The sequence below is a fragment of the Nerophis ophidion genome, linkage group LG05 (genome assembly GCF_033978795.1).
Source record: "Nerophis ophidion isolate RoL-2023_Sa linkage group LG05, RoL_Noph_v1.0, whole genome shotgun sequence".
NCBI classification, from domain to species: Eukaryota; Metazoa; Chordata; class Actinopteri; order Syngnathiformes; family Syngnathidae; genus Nerophis; species Nerophis ophidion.
Window position 1 is genome coordinate 7242078 of NC_084615.1, and position 21793 is coordinate 7263870.

Here is a 21793-nt window from a genome sequence, read left to right on the forward strand (position 1 = left end):
ACACTCACATTCACACACTAGGGACCATTTAGTGTTGCCAATCAACCTATCCCCAGGTGCATGTCTTTGGAGGTGGGAGGAAGCCGGAGTACCCGGAGGGAACCCACGCATTCACGGGGAGAACATGCAAACTCCACACAGAAAGATCCCGAGCCTGGATTTGAACCCAGGACTGCAGGACCTTCGTATTGTGAGGCAGACGCACTAACCCCTCTGCCACCGTGAAAAAAAGAGATAAAGTAAAATACAGCACTATGTCATCAGTTTCTGATTTTTTTAATTGTATGACAGTGCAAAATATTGCTCGTTAGTAGTGGTCTCTCTTGAACTATTTGGAAAAAAAAGATATAAAAATAACTAAAAACTTGTTGAAAAATAAGCAAGTGATTCAATTATAAATGAAGATTTCTACACATAGAAGTAATCATCAACTTAAAGTGTCCTCTTTGGGGATTGTAATAGAGATCCATCTGGATTCATAAACTTCATTCTAAACATTTCTTCACACACACAAAAAAAAAATTAACATCATTATTTATGGAACATGTCTACAAAAAAATCTAGCTGTCAACACTGTTGTATTTTTTTCACAGTTTATGAACATACATTCATATTTTGTTAAAGTATTATTCAATAAATATATTTATAAAGAATTTTGGAGTTGTTGCTATTTTTAGAATATTTTGGAAAAATCTCACGTACCTCTTGGCATACCTTCAAGTACCCCCAAGAGTACGCGTACCCCCATTTGAGAACCACTGCACTACACTATGATTTCTCGGACACGGACAAAGTATTTCCTGGAACATTCTAACCTAAACATTTTGACCATGGACACATATATTTACAAGCAGCGATACGAAAAATGTATAGAGAAGTCACACACACACACACACACACACACACACACACACACACACACACACACACACACACACACACACACACACACACAATTTACAGAATTAATAAAAAAATACAATTTGCTACAATTCAATAGTCTTGCCTTCAGCTATAAACTCCGGTTGTATCTGCACACCATAACTGCATTTAACTTTGTTTGATGAAGGTATACAACCATCCATCCATCCATTTTCTACCGCTTATTCCCTTTCGGGGTTGCGGGGGGCGCTGGCGCCTATCTCAGCTACAATCGGGCGGAAGGCGGGGTACACCCTGGACAAGTCGCCACCTCATCGCAGGGCCAACATAGATAGACAGACAACATTCACACTCACATTCACACACTAGGGACCATTTAGTGTTGCCAATTAACCTGGTTGGGTATACATATGCTTTATAAAATGCTTTGTTTACTCCTAACTAGTGCAACTATACGTCATTACAACAGAAATCAGGTTTTACATGACAAAAGAAGAGGGATTATTAACATGAGAATTAAGGATTAACAATCACGAATAGGGTCCTTTTGGAGCTATATGTGTACTTATTTTACAGAATAGTATAGTTATTGTTTGGATACAATTATTCTAAATGGATTCATTTAATTCAATAATGATCATATTTATGTTATTTGCTAGAAATGGGAATCTTCCAACAATATATCGATAAAAAATATAATGAAACTAAAATCACAAGACTACTTCATCTCTACAGAACTGTTTCATGAGGGGTTCCCTCAATCATCAGGAGACAATAAGGCACCACCTTGAAGCTCATTTACAGTGGATATACCATATACATGCTTATTAGTATTTGTGATTTTACATGGCAACTTCTAAATGTAGTTTTGAAAACTATAACTAAGATGCAGGTTACAATCAATATATATATATATATATATATATATATATATATATATAAATGTACCGGACTTACAGTACAACATTTAGTATGACTCCACTAAAGACAAGACTGCTACATTCAACTTAGTGCCAATTGACTACTAACTGACTACACAGGTGTGGTGATATTAACCTCTGCATTCGATCCATCCCCTTGTTCCACCCCCTGGTAGGTGAAGGGAGCAGTGAGCAGCAGCGGTGGCCACGCTCGGGAATTATTTAGGTGATTTAAACACCCAATTCCAACCCTTGATGCTGAGTGCCGAGCAGGAAGGTAATGGATTCCATTTTTATAGTCTTTGGTATGTTGCGGTCGTTGTAGGTCACGACCTACCCATCTCAGGGCGGACACTCAAACCACGAGTCCACTGCGCAGGCTAAATGAATAAAGTTATGTTCCGAATGTATTTCTATAATAACAGCCGTTGTTGTAATATTTTAAATCATAATATGTTTGGTTGGAGCTACAGCATCATGTACAGCTACAGTAAGCAAGTATACATTTTGGTTTAGAACTTGAAAAAACTATCAGAAACAAAAACAAAGAAAGCATGTTTAAGTACTTGACTCACCAAAGTTGACATCTGTGAAAAGTTTCCTGCCATCTGCTTGGTCACATGTGGTGTATCAGCATCAGCTCCATCCACACTCACTAAACTTTGACTCATGGCTTGCATATTCTTCATGTCACTTTTTCTGGAGTCGCTGGTCCTGCACACCTCGTAATTGTACACGTGTTGGAGAGTCCCTGTCCCCAAAGTGTCTGAGTAACGTGGTGGATAATATGGAATGACAGGGAGGTTGGAGTGGTACAGGACGCGAGACTGTCTCCACCTGTACACTTTGACTGATATGATGAGCAGCAAGCAGGTGATGAAGAGGAAGGAGACCACAGCCAAAGCCAAGACTAAGTAAAAAGTCAGCTTGTCATTGTACTCCTTGTCGTGCATGCTAAAGTCAGTGAACTCTGACAGCACTTCAGGGAAGCTGTCCGCCACCGCCACGTTAACAATGACTGTAGCTGAACGAGAGGGCTGCCCGTTGTCCTCCACTAGAACACTCAGTCTTTGTTTGACGCCATCTTTATCAGTGACTTGGCGGACAGTTCTTATTTCTCCATTGTGTAGGCCCACTTCAAACAGCGCCCTGTCTGTGGCTTTCTGCACTTTATAGGAGAGCCAGGCGTTCTGTCCAGAGTCCACATCCACAGCCACCACTTTAGTCACCAGATAGCCCACATCTGCTGAACGAGGCACCATTTCAGCCAGCACCGAGCCGCCCGTCTGGACCGGGTACAGGACCTGGGGGGCGTTGTCGTTCTGGTCCTGGATCAGGATGCGGACGCTCACGTTGCTGCTGAGAGGAGGAGAACCTCCATCCTGAGCTCTGACAATAAACACCAGTTCTTTAATTTGTTCATAGTCGAATGAGCGAACTGCACTAATGACTCCACTTTCTGCATTAACGGACACAAATTCATTAACTGGTGTTCCTCCAATTTCACGCTCCTCCAACATGTAAGAAACACGAGCGTTCTGGTTTTCATCAGGGTCTTTAGCACTAAATTTTAGTACAGAAACACCTGGATGGTTATTTTCTGCAACACTTGCAGTATACAAGCTGACCGGGAACACAGGAGCATTGTCATTCACGTCTGAAACCTTCAAATTAAAAGTATTTTTACTAGAGAGAGGAGGTGAGCCAGAATCTGATGCAACAACAGTGATGTTGTATTCTGGCACACTTTCACGATCTAAGTCAGCATCAGTCAATAATGCGAAATAATTTCTCACATTGGATTTAATTCTAAATGGAACGCGGCCCTCAATGGCACACCTGACGTGACCATTTTCTCCAGAATCTAGGTCTTTAACATTAATGATACCAATAGTGGTACCAGCTGGGGAGTCTTCTGACACAGGACTAGTGAAGGACATCACATTTATGACTGGAACATTATCATTTAAATCTGTTACTTCTATTTCCACTTTAGCAGACTCAGTCAGTCCACCTTGATCTTTAGCTTCAACCATGAACTCTATTGTTTTCTCTTTTTCATAATCTATTTGTTTTGCTACAGTTATACATCCTGTTTCCTCATTTATATGAAATGTGTCTTCTATTTCTGCGTTTGATTTTGAAAAATAATACGTGACTTTTGCATTTGATCCACTATCTGCGTCAGTTGCATTCACAGTTAGAACGTGAGTGCCTTTTATTGCATTTTCAACCACTTTAACTTTATAATTCGTTTGGTTAAAAACAGGAACATTGTCATTTGCATCTATTATGTTAATATTTATATTTACTGTACCCGATCTCTGTGGATTCCCACCATCCACAGCCACTAATTTTAAAGAGAGTCGGGGTTGTTCTTCTCTGTCTAATCCTTTCTGCAGCACCATTTCTGCATATTTACTACCTCCAGGACTGACGTGTTCCTTTAAGACAAAATGATCACTCGGAGTTAAAATGTAGCTCTGCAGACCGTTTGCGCCCACATCAGCATCATGTGCACTTTCCAAAACAAAACGGGAGCCAAGAGCAGCAGACTCGCTTATTTCAAATTGCAGATGATTATTTTTAAAGGTGGGGGCGTTGTCATTGACGTCCAACACTTCGATGGTCACAGGGTGCAATTCCATGGGGTTTTCCAGTAAAATCTCAAAGGTGAAGCTGCACGGCGTCACGTCTCCACAAAGCTGCTCTCGATCTATCCTCTCATGGACGACCAGAAGCCCTTTGTCCGTCCTCAGCTCCGTGTACTGGACGTTCTCCCCCGTCACGATGCGGGCACGCCCAGAACGGAGTCTTTTTACATCCAAACCGAGATCCTGGGCCACATTTCCGACAAGTGAGCCTTTTTTCATCTCCTCTGGGATTGAATAGCGGATCTGTGCCTCCGTTCCGTTTAGAAAACAAGACAAAAAGACAAAGAGGCAGACCGCCCGTCGCCAAACACATCGCCATCTTCCTCCTCCACTGCAATGATCCTCTTTAGACTCCATGTGTAAAAAAACTATTAAAGTAAAACGACCCTATATGAATAATTTGACTAATAGGAGCAATAAGCATTCAGATGAGCGTTATTGTTGGACGGTTGTTGTTCACACGAAGCTCTCTTCTATAAATGGCAGTGACAGAGAAAGACGCTGCACTGCATCACGTAACTATCACATTCATTTCCCATGCAATAGCGTCCCTTAGAGGCTGAAATGTGAAAGTGGACCAGATACACACAAATTAAAAACAATGCCTCTATAAATAATATGCTATATATTTTTAAGACTAGCGCAAAATAATAAAAACGCAACAAACAAAATCAATACATGTGTTTTACTTAATTGCAATTAATTCAAACCTTAGTACAAATGACTGATTGCTGAGTATATAAATAGCCACCAATAATTATGATGAAACTAAAAATAGTAAATAATCAAAGGGTTTTTCATACAAATTGTCTAATGTAGCCTAAACTGCACTTCAGCACCATGGACAGACACCCAGAAAGACAATGCTGATTAATGTTTGTATACCAAGAGTTATCAATAGTACAATACACCTGCCAGTTTAATATTGTAATATAATACATCCCTTTTTAATTATAGTTAGATACATATTGATGATCACTCTAGTAGAGGTCTATATCAACCAGCACTAATTAACCTTCACACATAAGCCTGCGTGTTCACTAAACTGTAAGTGCAGGTGATGTCACATTGCAAGTCAGAGACTGCTATAAACTTCTGTCACAATTTTACATGTCGTGATAAACACATGAACATGATCCACTAATGAATAATAATGCTGCATCGAATGTAGGTAAGCAATGTAAACACAGAGACAATTTAATGTACAAGATATTTAAAAAATGGCCCACCATGCAGAATAACCGAGATATACAACCGACTCAATGAGGAAAACGTAATAAATAAAGTGCGCTGATTCAGTTATTGTAGTTCCTTAAAGACCAAGTACGACCTCCTCACAAACTTTGTAACTATAAAAACTGAACACACAATCTAAAAATATCAGGCAAAAAGTGATAAAATCATAAATAACCAGGACTTGAAAAAAAGGCTGCTTGAGAGTCAAAAGTGTAATCATAATTTAAAGACAATATAGAAGTGCAAATGGGTACATTGTGAAATATATATCACAACCTTGAAATGTATTTTTCAATCATGTTAATTTGTGTACTTTGTTTTGAATGTGTTGCTGAGGGACAAGAGATATAACATAAAATTATATTCAGTCGTTATAATCTCATATATTTACATGCCGTTTGTTGCCTGATATGTATTGTACATTTTACATGAACCTAATATAAATCTAAAAACAATATATCAACTGAAATTTACCAGACAGCATTAATGATTGCAGGATTTTCAAAAATAGATAAGATTAGACTTCATTCTGTTAAGACAAACACTGTATGAAAAGTGACATAGTATATAGGTATATTACTAATCTATTTCTTCATAAACAACTATTATTGTAACATTTTAAATCATAATATGGTTGGTTGGAGGTACAACCTCCTGTACAACTACAGTGAGTAAGTATACATTTTACTTCAGAACTTGGAAAACTATCAAATACAAAAACAAAAAAAAGACTGTTGTAATATTTAACTCACCAAAGTTGACATCTGCGAAAAGTTTCCTGCCATCTGCTTGGTCACATGTGGTGTATCAGCATCAGCTCCATCCACACTCACTAAACTTTGACTCATGGCTTGCATATTCTTCATGTCACTTTTTCTGGAGTCGCTGGTCCTGCACACCTCGTAATTGTACACGTGTTGGAGAGTCCCTGTCCCCAAAGTGTCTGAGTAACGTGGTGGATAATATGGAATGACAGGGAGGTTGGAGTGGTACAGGACGCGAGACTGTCTCCACCTGTACACTTTGACTGATATGATGAGCAGCAAGCAGGTGATGAAGAGGAAGGAGACCACAGCCAAAGCCAAGACTAAGTAAAAAGTCAGCTTGTCATTGTACTCCTTGTCGTGCATGCTAAAGTCAGTGAACTCTGACAGCACTTCAGGGAAGCTGTCCGCCACCGCCACGTTAACAATGACTGTAGCTGAACGAGAGGGCTGCCCGTTGTCCTCCACTAGAACACTCAGTCTTTGTTTGACGCCATCTTTATCAGTGACTTGGCGGACAGTTCTTATTTCTCCATTGTGTAGGCCCACTTCAAACAGCGCCCTGTCTGTGGCTTTCTGCACTTTATAGGAAAGCCAGGCGTTCTGTCCAGAGTCCACATCCACAGCCACCACTTTAGTCACCAGATAGCCCACATCTGCTGAACGAGGCACCATTTCAGCCAGCACCGAGCCGCCCGTATGGACCGGGTACAGGACCTGGGGGGCGTTGTCGTTCTGGTCCTGGATCAGGACGCGGACGCTCACGTTGCTGCTGAGAGGAGGAGAACCTCCATCCTGAGCTCTGACAATAAACACTAGTTCTTTAATTTGTTCATAGTCGAATGAGCGAACAGAACTAATAACTCCAGTTTCAGAATTTAAAGAAACATAAGTAGAAACAGGACTTCCACTTATCTGTGTGTCCTCTAAAAGATAAGATATTCTCGCATTTTGATTCCAATCAGCATCTCTAGCAGTGACAGCAAATATGGAAATGCCAGGAGAATTATTCTCAGAGACATAAGCAGAATAAATGTTTTTATCAAATAATGGTGCATTGTCATTAATGTCTGAGATTCTAAGATTTAACTTTGTAGAGGTAGAAAGAGGGGGCGTTCCAAGATCAGTGGCTGTTATTGTTATGTTATATTCTGACACGGACTCTCTATCAAAGTATTGATCTGATATCAAATTGTAATAATTTGTTAATGAGTTCTCCAATTTAAAAGGTAGTTTTCCATCTATTGAACATGTTATTTTTCCATTTCTGTCAGAATCTGCATCTTTTATGTTAAGAACTGCTATTGTTGTACCAGGAGGTGAATCCTCAGAAAGAGGGCTGGAGAATGATTTCACATTAATAACTGGAGCATTGTCGTTTACATCAATTACATCAAATATAATTTTACTTGTTCCAGTAAGCCCACCTTGATCCTTTGCTTCCACCCTCACTTCATATTTTCTATCCTTTTCATAATCGAGTTGACCAGACACATAAATAATGCCAGTTTTGTGATCAATATTAAATATATCTGCCGCACTTCCTTTAATTTTAGACAAACTATATGTGATGAGTCCATTTGAACCACTGTCAGCATCTGTAGCATTTACAGTAATTATACTAGTTCCTTTCACTGCATTTTCCATGACAGCTGCTTTATATTCTGATTGGTTAAATATGGGTTCATTGTCATTTGCATCTAGAACGTTTATTTCTATATTTACTGTACCAGACCTCTGTGGTGTTCCTCCATCCACTGCAATTAATTTTAAAGACAAACGGGGACGTTGCTCTCTGTCTAAAGGCTTCTGGAGCACCATTTCAACATATTTGCTGCCATCTGGATTTGCATGCTGATTCAGAATAAAATTATCATTTGGTGACAAAATGTAATTCTGTAATGCATTTTGTCCTACATCTTCATCCTCTGCACTCTGCAGAGGAAAGCGCACTCCCACTGCAGCTGATTCACTTATTTCAAATATGAGAGCTTTATCATTATTTGCAAAGATGGGAGCATGATCATTTATATCCAAAACCTCAACAATGATTCTGTGCAATTCAATGGGGTTTTCTAAAATGACCTCAAAGCTGAAGCTACATGGCGTCACATCTCCACAAAGCTGCTCCCGGTCTATTCTGTCATTGACGACGAGAAGCCCTTTGTCTGTCTTCAGCTCGGTGTACTGGATGTTGTCTTCTGTCAAAATGCGGGCCCGCCCTGAACGCAGCCTTTTCACATCCAAGCCGAGATCTTGCGCCACATTACCGATCACTGAGCCTTTCTTCATCTCCTCTGGGATAGAATAACGAATCTGACCACCTACCGTGGTGACCAAATGAAGAAGGAACATGAGCGATCCTATTTGCCATCGGCATCCGTGCAACATCCTCCATTTTGCGCATGAAAAAGAGAAACATCCATGAGTGCGCATGGTGACAAAAATAGGTGCGATGATTTCCTCAGGTAAATAATCCGTATCCTGCTTCCATAAACCACTTCGATGTTATCGGGCAAATGCAAAGCACAAAAGGTTCTTCTACCGTCTGCCCTCACCGCCAACAAAAGACAGAAAAGCTCCTACAATGCCTCGTCATCAGGAGGGAGGACAACATGACGGCGAGGCAGAGAAAATAATCTGTAGGCCAATAGCGTCCCTTAGAGTCCAAAACGTAGAAGGACGAGCAACATAAGATTACAAAAAATACCCAATATAGTCTGTCCACTTTGTGCAATGAATATAGGAATTAAAACAAAAATATTGCAAAATATTTAATAGTCCAATATAAAACGAAATGATCACCTAAATTACCAGACAACAATGGTAAATTAAAAGTAAAGGAACACACTAAATTGTTAAAAATGCAGGGAGAAATTCATCCAATCAATGTTGAAGTGGACTTTAAAATGCGCAATCATTTATTGAAGGGAATAAGCGGTAGAAAAATGGATGGATGGATGGATATTTAAAACATGAAGTTCCGCAGACAGTAAGATAAAACAATATATCCAACAATACATAAAAGAAAGGAGTTTTATAAATGATGAGGCTTGCAAAGTTGTTTTCTTTTTCCATTTATTGACGTTTGTTATATTATTATTAGTTCATTAATTATTATCATCAAACATTTTTATTATTGTATTATTCTTTAATTTAAGTCTCAATAATAATAATAATATATATATATATATATATATATATATATATATATATATATATATATATATATATATATATATATATATATATATATATGTATATATATATATATATTAAATCACAAACAGTGATGCCATAAATTGTGTCAACACTGTACACATAATTCATTATTGGAAATAACTTAACTGTAAAGGCTTAACACTAATACAACATAATTAAATATTTGAAGAGTTATTTTGTCAATTATGTCCTGTAATGTTGTACTGGATTATTATTTTTGACTTCAGGGTGTAAACTAAATGAGCTATAAAAAAATCCAGACACGTTAGTATTGAGTTTAATAAATATAAATAATATACGGCGTGGCGCAGTGGGAGAGTTTCCGTGCGCAACCCGAGGGTCACTGGTTCAAATCCCACCTAGAACCAACCTCGTCACGTCCGTTGTGTCCTGAGCAAGACACTTCACCCTTGCTCCTGATGGGTGCTGGTTAGCGCCTTGCATGGCAGCTCCCTCCATCAGTGTGTGAATGTGTGTGTGGATGGGTAAATGTGGAAGTAGTGTCAAAGCGCTTTGAGTACCTTGAAGGTAGAAAAGCGCTATACAAGTACAACCCATTTATCATTTATTTATATATAATGAGATATGTTGATAATAAAATTATAAATGTTTAATAATCAATATTAAAATACAAGTAATTACAACATTTTAATTTTTATATAGTGCAATAACCCATCTTGAAAAAGCTGATACATCCCCTTGCAGGTTTCAAGATTTGAAGTTGTGGTCAATATCCGAGTTTCATCAAAAACAGTGAATGTAAAATGTATCCAACATGGTTATTATATTACATTTGCAATGCACATGCTGAATTCTAAAATTTGTAATATTCTCTTATTTAAACAGAAATAATATTTACTTTTTCCAAAATATATATTCATTTCCATACACATCCATGGAAGGCGAATACTCAGACGATAAAAACAATTAAAAAACAACAACAACAAAAAAACAACCCTTAAAAATTGTAAAATATTTAACTCACCAAAGTTGACATCTGTGAAAAGTTTCCTGCCATCTGCTTGGTCACATGTGGTGTATCAGCATCAGCTCCATCCACACTCACTAAACTTTGACTCATGGCTTGCATATTCTTCATGTCACTTTTTCTGGAGTCGCTGGTCCTGCACACCTCGTAATTGTACACGTGTTGGAGAGTCCCTGTCCCCAAAGTGTCTGAGTAACGTGGTGGATAATATGGAATGACAGGGAGGTTGGAGTGGTACAGGACGCGAGACTGTCTCCACCTGTACACTTTGACTGATATGATGAGCAGCAAGCAGGTGATGAAGAGGAAGGAGACCACAGCCAAAGCCAAGACTAAGTAAAAAGTCAGCTTGTCATTGTACTCCTTGTCGTGCATGCTAAAGTCAGTGAACTCTGACAGCACTTCAGGGAAGCTGTCCGCCACCGCCACGTTAACAATGACTGTAGCTGAACGAGAGGGCTGCCCGTTGTCCTCCACTAGAACACTCAGTCTTTGTTTGACGCCATCTTTATCAGTGACTTGGCGGACAGTTCTTATTTCTCCATTGTGTAGGCCCACTTCAAACAGCGCCCTGTCTGTGGCTTTCTGCACTTTATAGGAGAGCCAGGCGTTCTGTCCAGAGTCCACATCCACAGCCACCACTTTAGTCACCAGATAGCCCACATCTGCTGAACGAGGCACCATTTCAGCCAGCACCGAGCCGCCCGTCTGGACCGGGTACAGGACCTGGGGGGCGTTGTCGTTCTGGTCCTGGATCAGGATGCGAACGCTCACGTTGCTGCTAAGTGGAGGGGAGCCTCCATCCTGAGCTCTGACAATAAACACCAGTTCTTTAATTTGTTCATAGTCGTATGAGCGAACTGCACTAATGACTCCACTTTCTGCATTAACGGACACAAATTCAGCAACTGGAGTTCCTCCAATTTCACGCTCCTCCAACATGTAAGAAACACGAGCGTTCTGGTTTTCATCAGGGTCTTTAGCACTAACTTTTAGCACAGAAACACCTGGATGGTTATTTTCTGCAACACTTGCAGTATACAAGCTGACCGGGAACACAGGAGCATTGTCATTCACGTCTGAAACCTTCAAATTAAAAGTCGTTTTACTAGAGAGAGGAGGTGAGCCAGAATCTGATGCAACAACAGTGATGTTGTATTCTGGCACACTTTCACGATCTAAGTCAGCATCAGTCAATAATGCAAAATAATTTCTCACATTGGATTTAATTCTAAATGGAACGCGGCCCTCAATGGCACACCTGACGTGACCATTTTCTCCAGAATCTAGGTCTTTAACATTAATGATACCAATAGTGGTACCAGCTGGGGAGTCTTCTGACACAGGACTAGTGAAGGACATCACATTTATGACTGGAACATTATCATTTAAATCTGTTACTTCTATTTCCACTTTAGCAGAGTCAGCCAGTCCACCTTGATCTTTAGCTTCAACCATGAACTCTATTGTTTTTTCTTTTTCATAATCTATTTGTTTTGCTACAGTTATACATCCCGTTTCCTCATTTATATGAAATGTATCTTTTATTTCTGCATTAGTTTTCGAAAAAGAGTATGTGACTTTTGCATTTGATCCACTATCTGCGTCAGTTGCATTCACAGTTAGAACGTGAGTGCCTTTTATTGCATTTTCAACCACTTTAACTTTATAAGTCGTTTGGTCAAAAACAGGAGCATTATCATTTGCATCAATTATGTTAATAATTATATTTACTGTACCTGATCTCTGTGGATTCCCACCATCCACAGCCACTAATTTTAAAGAGAGTCGGGGTTGTTCTTCTCTGTCTAATCCTTTCTGCAGCACCATTTCTGCATATTTACTACCACTAGGACTGACGTGTTCCTTTAAAACAAAATGATCACTCGGAGTTAAAATGTAGCTCTGCAGACCGTTTGCACCCACATCAGCATCATGTGCACTTTCCAAAACAAAACGGGAGCCAAGAGCAGCAGACTCGCTTATTTCAAATTGCAAATGATTATATTTAAAGGTGGGGGCGTTGTCATTGACGTCCAACACTTCGATGGTCACAGGGTGCAATTCCATGGGGTTTTCCAGTAAAATCTCAAAGGTGAAGCTGCACGGCGTCACGTCTCCACAAAGCTGCTCTCGATCTATCCTCTCATGGACGACCAGAAGCCCTTTGTCCGTCCTCAGCTCCGTGTACTGGACGTTCTCCCCCGTCACGATGCGGGCACGCCCAGAACGGAGTCTTTTTACATCCAAACCGAGATCTTGGGCCACATTACCGACAAGTGAGCCTTTTTTCATCTCCTCTGGGATTGAATACCGGATCTGTGCCTCCGTTCCGTTTAGGAAAAAACACAAAAAGACAAAGAGGCAGGCCGCTTGTCGCCAAACACATCGCCATCTTCCTCCTCCACTGCAATGATCCTCTTTAGACTCCATGTGAAAAAAATATATTCAAGTAAAACGACTCTATATAAATACTTTGACTAATAGGAGCAATACGCATTCAGATGAGCGTTATTGTTGCACGGTTGTTGTTCACACGAGCTCTCTTCTATAAATGGCAGTGACAGAGAAAGACGCTGCACTGCATCACGTAACTATCACATTCATTTCCCATGCAATAGCGTCCCTTAGAGGCTGAAAGGTGAAAGTGGTCTAGATACACACAAATTAAAAACAATGCCTCTATAAATAATATGCTATATATTTTTAAGACTAGCGCAAAATAATAAAAACCCAACAAACAAAATCAATACATGTGTTTTACTTAATTGCAATTAATTCAAGCCTTAGTACAAATGACTGATTGCTGAGTATATAAATAGCCACCAATAATTATGATGAAACTAAAAATAGTAAATAATCAAAGGGTTGTTCATACAAATTGTCTAATGTAGCCTAAACTGCACTTCAGCACCATGGACAGACACCCAGAAAGACAATGCTGATTAATGTTTGTATACCAAGAGTTATCAAAAGTACAATTAACCTGCCAGTTTAATATTGAAATGAAATCCATTCATTCCTAATTATAGGTAGAGACATATTGATGATCACTCTAGTAGAGGGTTACATAAATAAAGTGCTGCACTAATTAACCTTCACACATAAGCCTGCATGTTCACTAAACTGTAAGTGCAGGTGATGTCACATTGCAAGTCAGAGACTGCTATGAACTTCTCTGTCACATTTTTGCATTTCATGATGAAGACATGAGCAATGTCCACCAATTAATACAAATAATTAACTGAATGTAAGTGTGCAATGTACATAGAGAGACAATGCATTGTACAAGATATTTTTAAAAATGGCCCACCATACATGCACCATCATTGCAGAATACCTGAGAAATACAACCTAATCAATTAGGAAAACTTCATAAATAAAGAGGGGAGATGAGGCTGCATATCAGGACGAGGTGGAGAAGCTGTCGGAGTGATGCACAGTAAACAACCTGGCCCTGAACACCTCCAAGACCAAGGAGCTGGTCATAGACTTCAGGAGGAATAAAACGGACATCCTGCCCCTGGTCATCAGGTGTGACTGCGTAAAGAGGGCCTCTGACCTAGGCTTAATGGGAGTCCACCTGGATTACAACCTAACCTGGAGCACCTACACCACAACTACCATCAAGAAGGCACACCAGAGACTGCACTTCTTGAGAATACTCAGGAACAACCACCTCTCACAGGAACTGCTGGTGTCCTTCTACCGGTGCTCTATTGAGAGCATTCTGACCTACTGCATCTGCGTGTGGTTCAGCAGCTGCACGGCCGCAGAGAGAACGGCGCTCCAGAGAATTTTAAACACCGCCCAGAAGATCATCGGACGCCCCCCTCCCCTACCTGGCTGACCTGTACAGCTCCCGCTGTCTCGGGAAAGCACAGAGCATCCTGAAAGAGACATTCCACCCCGGGCACTGCCACTTAGAACTACTACCCTCGGGCAGACGTTACAGGGTTCTAAAAGGGGGCACAAATAGACTAAAAAACAGTTTTTACCCAAACGCCATTGTAGCATTAAGTTAGCACAATGTGTCCGTCATGTCCTCATGTGTCATGTCTTGTTATTTTTCGGACTATAATGTGCAATAATGTTGGACTGTGCAATATATCTGAAATGGCCTCTTGATAAGTGCAAGACTACTGAACTGTAAAAGACAATATTGGGTAATAACCTGCAACCTTACACCTCTCTCACTATATACAATATATATATATATATATATATATATATATATATATATATATATATGTGTGTGTGTGTGTGTGTGTGTGTGTGCGCGCGCATATATGTATGTATATATGTATATATCTACATATATGTATGCATATATGTATATATCTATATATATATATATATATATATATATATATGGGTGTGTATATATGTGTATATTTATGTGTATGTATGTGCATGTATTTGTAAATATATGTATACAGTATATGTATAATATATATATGTATGTGTGTATATATGTATATGTATAAATATGTGTGGGCTTCACGGTGGCAGAGGGGCTAGTGTGTCTGCCTCACAATACGAAGTTCCTGCAGTCCTGGGTTCAAATCCAGGCTCGGGATCTTTCTGTGTGGAGTTTACATGTTCTCCCCATGAAAGCGTGGGTTCCCTCCGGGTACTCCGGCTTCCTCCCACTTCCAAAGACATGCACCTGGGGATAGGTTGATTGGCAACACTAAAATTGGCCCGAGTGTGTGAATGTGATTGTGAATGTTGTCTGTCTGTCTGTGTTGGCCCTGTGATGAGGTGGCGACTTGTCCAGGGTGTACCCCACCTTCCGCCCGATTGTAGCTGAGATAGGCGCCAGCGCCCCCCGCGACCCCGAAAGGGAATAAGCGGTAGAAAATGGATGGCTGGATATAACTATGTGTATTAATGTGTATATATATTTGTGTATGTATATGTATGTATGTGGGACGGCGTGGCAAAGTTGGGAGAGCGGGCGTGCCAGCATTCTGAGGGTTGCTGGTTCAATCCCCACCTTCTACCATCCTATTCATATTTGTTGTAACCTTGGGCAAGACACTTCACCCTTGCTCCTGATGTTGCGGTTAGCGCCTTGCATGGCAGCTCCTGCCATCAGTGTGTGAATGGGTGAATGTGGAAATACTGTCAAGGCGCTTTGGGCTCCTTAAAAAGGGGTAGAAAAGTGCTATACCAGTACAACCATTTATGTGTACGTGGATGTGTATGCTTATGTATGGTTATATGCATGTGTGTGGATATATACATATGTATTTGTGTATGTATATGTATGTATATTTAAATATATGTATATATGTGTGTATATGTCTATGTATATATGAGTAAATGTGTATATATGTGTATATATGTATAGATATATGCATGTGTGTGGATATATACATCTTTTTTACTATTTATGTTACTATATTGTTGTGTATGCACCTTAGGGATCTGCTCCAATTTTGTTGTTCGTTAAACCTGTTCACTGTAATAATGACAATAAAACTCTATTCTATTCTAAAGTGTGCTGATTCAGTTATCGTATATTCTTTTAATGACCTCGGAACACCTCCTCACAAACTTTGTAAGTATAGAAATGCTAACAACACAACCAAGCAGGGCTCCATAGTCGACTGTTTGGTGCCGTTCTAAAAAGGCCAGACTGGGCAACTATCTTTTTCTTAATGAGCATGTCAAACACTGAACACACAATCTGAACATAAATAAATGATAAATGGGTTGTACTTGTATAGCGCTTTTCTACCTTCAAGGTACTCAAAGCGCTTTGACACTACTTCCACATTTACCCATTCACACACACATTCACACACTGATGAAGGGAGCTGCCATGCAAGGCGCCAACCAGCAGCCATCAGGAGTAAGGGTGAAGTGTCTTGCTCAGGACACAACGGACGTGACGAGATTGGTTCTAGGTGGGATTTGAACCAGTGACCCTCGGGTTGCGCACGGCCACTCTCCCACTGCGCCACACCGTCCCATATCAGGCAAATAGTGACAAAAGCATCATTTAACCAGGACTTGAAAAAAGGCTGCTTGAGAGTCAAAATTGTAATCATAGTTTAAATAGTATATAGAAGTGCAAAGGTGTACATTGTGAAATATGTATTTTATCACAACCTTGAATGTTACATTTCAATATTGTTCATGTGTGTACTTTGTTATGAATGTGTTGCTGAGGGACGTGAGATGTAAAATGAAATCATAGTCAGTGGCTGTAATCTCACATATTTACATGCCGCTTGTTGCCGGATATGTATTGTACCTTTTAAACAAACTAAATATAAATCCATATCTGACCTACCAGACAGCATTATTAATTGCAGGATTTTCAATATTAGAAAATATTAGATTTCACTATGTTAAAATAAAAGCTACATGAAAAGTGACTTATATGTTCCAAATGTATTAATTCAAAAATAACCAATATTGTAAAATGTTAAATTATAATACGATTAGTTGGGGGTAAATCATCATGTACAACTACAGTGAGTAAGTATACGTTTACTTTAGAACTTGCAAAACTATCAGATACAAAAACAAAGAAATAATGTTGAAATCTTGACTCACCAAAGTTGACATTTGTGAAAAGTTTCCTGCCATCTGCTTGGTCACATGTGGTGTATCAGCATCAGCTCCATCCACACTCACTAAACTTTGACTCATGGCTTGCATATTCTTCATGTCACTTTTTCTGGAGTCGCTGGTCCTGCACACCTCGTAATTGTACACGTGTTGGAGAGTCCCTGTCCCCAAAGTGTCTGAGTAACGTGGTGGATAATATGGAATGACAGGGAGGTTGGAGTGGTACAGGACGCGAGACTGTCTCCACCTGTACACTTTGACTGATATGATGAGCAGCAAGCAGGTGATGAAGAGGAAGGAGACCACAGCCAAAGCCAAGACTAAGTAAAAAGTCAGCTTGTCATTGTACTCCTTGTCGTGCATGCTAAAGTCAGTGAACTCTGACAGCACTTCAGGGAAGCTGTCCGCCACCGCCACGTTAACAATGACTGTAGCTGAACGAGAGGGCTGCCCGTTGTCCTCCACTAGAACACTCAGTCTTTGTTTGACGCCATCTTTATCAGTGACTTGGCGGACAGTTCTTATTTCTCCATTGTGTAGGCCCACTTCAAACAGCGCCCTGTCTGTGGCTTTCTGCACTTTATAGGAGAGCCAGGCGTTCTGTCCAGAGTCCACATCCACAGCCACCACTTTAGTCACCAGATAGCCCACATCTGCTGAACGAGGCACCATTTCAGCCAGCACCGAACCGCCCGTCTGGACCGGGTACAGGACCTGGGGGGCGTTGTCGTTCTGGTCCTGGATCAGGATGTGAACCGTGGCTACAGAACTTAGCGGAGGGGATCCAGCATCACGGGCGGTAACGTTGAAGTCAAAGGACTTAATTTGTTCGTAATCAAAAGATCGGACTGCGTGGATGACACCGTTCTCTGAGTTGACTGAGACAAAAGAAGACACAGCTACTCCATTAACTTCTTTCTCCTCCAGGAAGTAAGACACTCGAGCGTTCTGGCCCCAGTCTGCATCACTAGCACTGACAGTAAACACAGAAAAACCAGGAGAGTTGTTCTCTGGTACATTCTTACTGTATTCTGACTGATGGAATTTGGGCGGGCTGTCATTCACGTCAGATATTTTAACGTTGATGGTTTTACTACTAGACAGAGGAGGAGAGCCTTGGTCAGACACTGTTATGGTAACATTATATTCAGAAACACTTTCTCTGTCTAAGAAGTTGTCAGTCACAATGGTGTAATAACCTGTTAATGAAGACTCAATTTTGAAAGGGACGTCAGAATTAATGGAGCACTTGACAACACCGTTGCTATCAGAGTCTTCATCATTCAAGTTAAAAACAGCTACAGTTGTACCTGGGGGAGAATCCTCAGGTATGGACTGAGAAAATGACATAAGTTCTATTGTAGGAACATTGTCATTCTCATCAATTATGTTAACAATAACTTTACATGTGTCTGCATAGCCTCCACGGTCAGAGGCCTTGACATTTATTTGAAAATTCTTAAAATTCTCAAAATCTAATTTGCCAGTCAGTTTAATTTCTCCTGTTTTAACATTTACATCAAACATCTGCTCCTCTCTGGTGGCACGAGTGGAATAAGTGACGTCACCATTGAGGCCTGCATCAGCATCACTTGCACTAACAGTAGCTATCAACGTTCCTTCAGGTGCATTTTCTGGAACATCTACCTTATAAACAGGCTGGCTGCACACAGGTGCGTTATCGTTGGCATCCAGCACAGTGATTTGAATTCTCACCGTCCCTGATCTATGTGGCTCACCACCATCTGAAGCAATCAACATGAGAGTGTGAGTCTCCTCCTTCTCTCTGTCTAAAGGCTTCTGTAAAACCATTTCTATAGCCTTTATTCCGTCTGGTTGGCTTTGTGATTCTAATTTCAAATTATCTGAGGGTTTAAGAATGTATTTCTGAATATCATTAATACCAACATCAGTGTCAACTGCATTGTCAAGAGAGAAACGGGTGCCCACTGCAGCATTTTCTGTAATTTTTAAATTAATTTCATGCTGGGGGAAAGAGGGACTATTATCATTAATATCTATAACTTCCACTGTTACACGATGAAGCTGGATTGGATTTTCTAAAATGATGTCAAAACTGAAGCTGCAGGGCGTCGTCTTTCCACAAAGCTCTTCTCGGTCGATGCGCTCTTTAATAACAAGTGTGCCTTTGTCTCGCTTTAAATCAACATACTGCCGGCCTCCTTTTGCAATAATACGAGCTTTACCTGCTACTAGTCTGGCCACATCCAAGCCCAAATCTCTGGCAATGTTTCCAACAAAAGAGCCTTCTGCCTGCTCCTCCGGTATGGAATAGCGAGCCTGTCCACTCACTGAGCTCAGCTCGCAGAGACAAAGAATGACAAACAGTGCGCGCCATCGGCCTCTGACTGCGTGTGTCCACATACAATCCATCTTCAAGATGAAACAAAAACGGTGGTAGTAATCCTTTAGAGTTAAACACAAACACTTAAAAAAAACCCCAACGAAATAAACAAGAGGATCCACAAGAAATATTCCTCTTCAAATGGCGAGCAGACCGTCGTCCTTGCAAGCAGTGAAGCTCTAAAAGGAGACCAATAGGATCACAGCACTAAATATGTTCACTCTTATTCAATGACGTGTCAACAGCGGCCCTCAGAGCATTTTCACAGTAATACACCTTCATATGTTCTGGCTGTCAAACTTAGTTAATACAGACGTTAAAATTATTTCTGATGCATATATGTTAGTAAAAATAAACAACTAAAATTATTAATACAACAAAATATTTATGTTCCATTGCACATTTGACGAATCGTGTATCATGCTCATGTTTGGACTATTATTTTGAAACTACGAACGGCATGTTGGGAAAAAAGGTTTCAATCAGGGAAAGAAAAAAAGCAAAGCTATTAAAAAATATACATTAGGTTCAGAAATAAAATATCATTATTATAGAAGTATATATTAAAACAATAACATTATTTTTATTTTCTGACATGTTTTAATATAAACTTTTTCTGATGAGTGATTTAGCTGTTTGTTTCTAGTTAAATCAACATTTCAGGAAGAGTATGTAAAACACGTGTAAAACATTATATAATTTGTTGTAATTATTAATTGCCAAATTCCTTATATTTTATATTCAAGACAGTATTTAAATGTTAGTGTATGATATAGTTACACATGAATAGTTGTTGATTTGCCTCTATATTTGGGGTTTGAGTTCAATTACTGTTGGTCACTAATGATTCAGCACCATGGACAGCAGTGAGTATTAGTGCGACATTAATTACTGTGAGAGAATTGTGAAAACAACACATTAACAACAACACAAAACAAACATGGAAACATTATTTTTTTAACATTAAACAGTTAAATGTGAGACAAATAAACACATGCAATCATTAGGCTGGATAACAAACACATAATAAAAAAAATAACCCTACAGTGAGTGTTAATGTTGGTAACGTGAGGTGTTTTTACTTTGCAGTGTGTGCGTAAGTGCATGTGTGTGTGCGTGTGTGTGTAAGTGTATGTGTGTGTGTGTGTGTCCGTGTGTGTGTTTGTTTGAATAATCATGAGATTAATACTTATTCACGAGACTTTTAAGACCAGGAGATGTTTACCTAGCGCGCATGAACTTAATGGTGGTTCAAAGGACAAGATACTAAATAACTATCCAATTAACATCTTGAGTGTGCACTTTTTTATGACATAGAATGGTGTTGGTTAAATTTTTTCTCCTTAAAGTTTATTTGTAGTCGTGCAAGTAACTTTTATAGCAAAGTAAAATATTAATAATGTGTATTTTACACCCTGCAGGTTAAGTTAAACATTGTGGGATTTTTTTTTGAGAAAAAGAAAATGAGTAGGCTCTCCATTATTTTAATTAGATTCTTGAAAATGTTTGCGTATCAAAAGAGGCCATGAATCAATTGTTAATCACAAATATTTATGTTCTCACTGTAAATATAAAAAAAACGTTCTGGCATATGTGAATATTAACGTTGTGAAGAATGCAAGGGAAATGCTGCACAATGATGTCAAGTGAGATTATTTCATATGGTGCTGAAACTATTGAGTTGTTTTGTGGAATCAACTTTGTAGAACTAAACTCCAGCAACTACCTCCCGAGTCCCGACACACTAAACATTGAAACAACAAAACTACTATTAGTTGTATTAACAAAATGAATGCAAAACTCCTACACCACTTGAACAACCACACCAAACACTGACTGACATATGTTAGAACTATGGTAAATATAATGTATCAATCCACTCAATAATCTAGATATAAACACTGCATGACACACTCTTTGATTCACGCAGCATCAATATTATCTTGCACAAACAATCGGTTTTAATGGCCCACATTGAGGCCAGACACTAATTTATATTTTGTATGAAAATTGCTGAACTTATGTCAACATGTCAAAGTGCAAATCAGTACACAGGCGGTACAATCATGTACTACCAAGAGTTTCCGTTTGACTTTCCAACTATGTGAAACAAGATATATTTTACAAAGTAAATGAAAAAGATAAATATGATGGACTATAAACTTGAAAGTTGTCCA

At 39.5% G+C, this 21793-nt stretch overlaps 3 protein-coding genes across 8 annotated transcripts in view; all 3 read right to left on the minus strand.

The window, feature by feature from the left end:
• The window catches only part of LOC133552572 (protocadherin gamma-A11-like), a 255083-nt gene that overhangs the window by 203975 nt on the left and 29315 nt on the right, over positions 1-21793 (minus strand). The window contains exon 1 of one of the 6 annotated variants that reach the window (XM_061899823.1): positions 17237-19871. The exons of 2 other annotated variants lie outside the window; for them this stretch is intronic. In XM_061899823.1, coding sequence (XP_061755807.1) covers positions 17237-19645 — 2409 coding nt within the window. In that variant the 5' untranslated portion in view covers positions 19646-19871. Of the gene's footprint in view, positions 1-2377; positions 4908-17236; positions 19872-21793 lie in introns of those variants that run through there. 3 more of the 6 variants (XM_061899833.1, XM_061899822.1, XM_061899830.1) reach the window with 3 other exon arrangements.
• On the minus strand, positions 5333-9234 carry LOC133552565 (protocadherin gamma-A12-like). The gene has a single exon (XM_061899812.1). The coding sequence runs from the start codon at positions 8890-8892 to the stop codon at positions 6436-6438; it is 2457 nt and encodes an 818-aa protein (XP_061755796.1). The 5' UTR covers positions 8893-9234; the 3' UTR covers positions 5333-6435.
• On the minus strand, positions 10638-13341 carry LOC133552566 (protocadherin gamma-A3-like). Its single transcript, XM_061899813.1, has one exon. It carries the CDS (start codon positions 13097-13099, stop codon positions 10655-10657), a length of 2445 nt encoding a protein of 814 aa, XP_061755797.1. The 5' UTR covers positions 13100-13341; the 3' UTR covers positions 10638-10654.

What these genes read in the sequence shown, in the direction of transcription:
- LOC133552566 (XM_061899813.1), bottom strand. Translation starts at nt 13,099, where the DNA reads ATGGAGTCTAAAGAGGATCATTGCAGTGGAGGAGGAAGATGGCGATGT.
- LOC133552565 (XM_061899812.1), bottom strand. Translation starts at nt 8,892, where the DNA reads ATGCGCACTCATGGATGTTTCTCTTTTTCATGCGCAAAATGGAGGATG.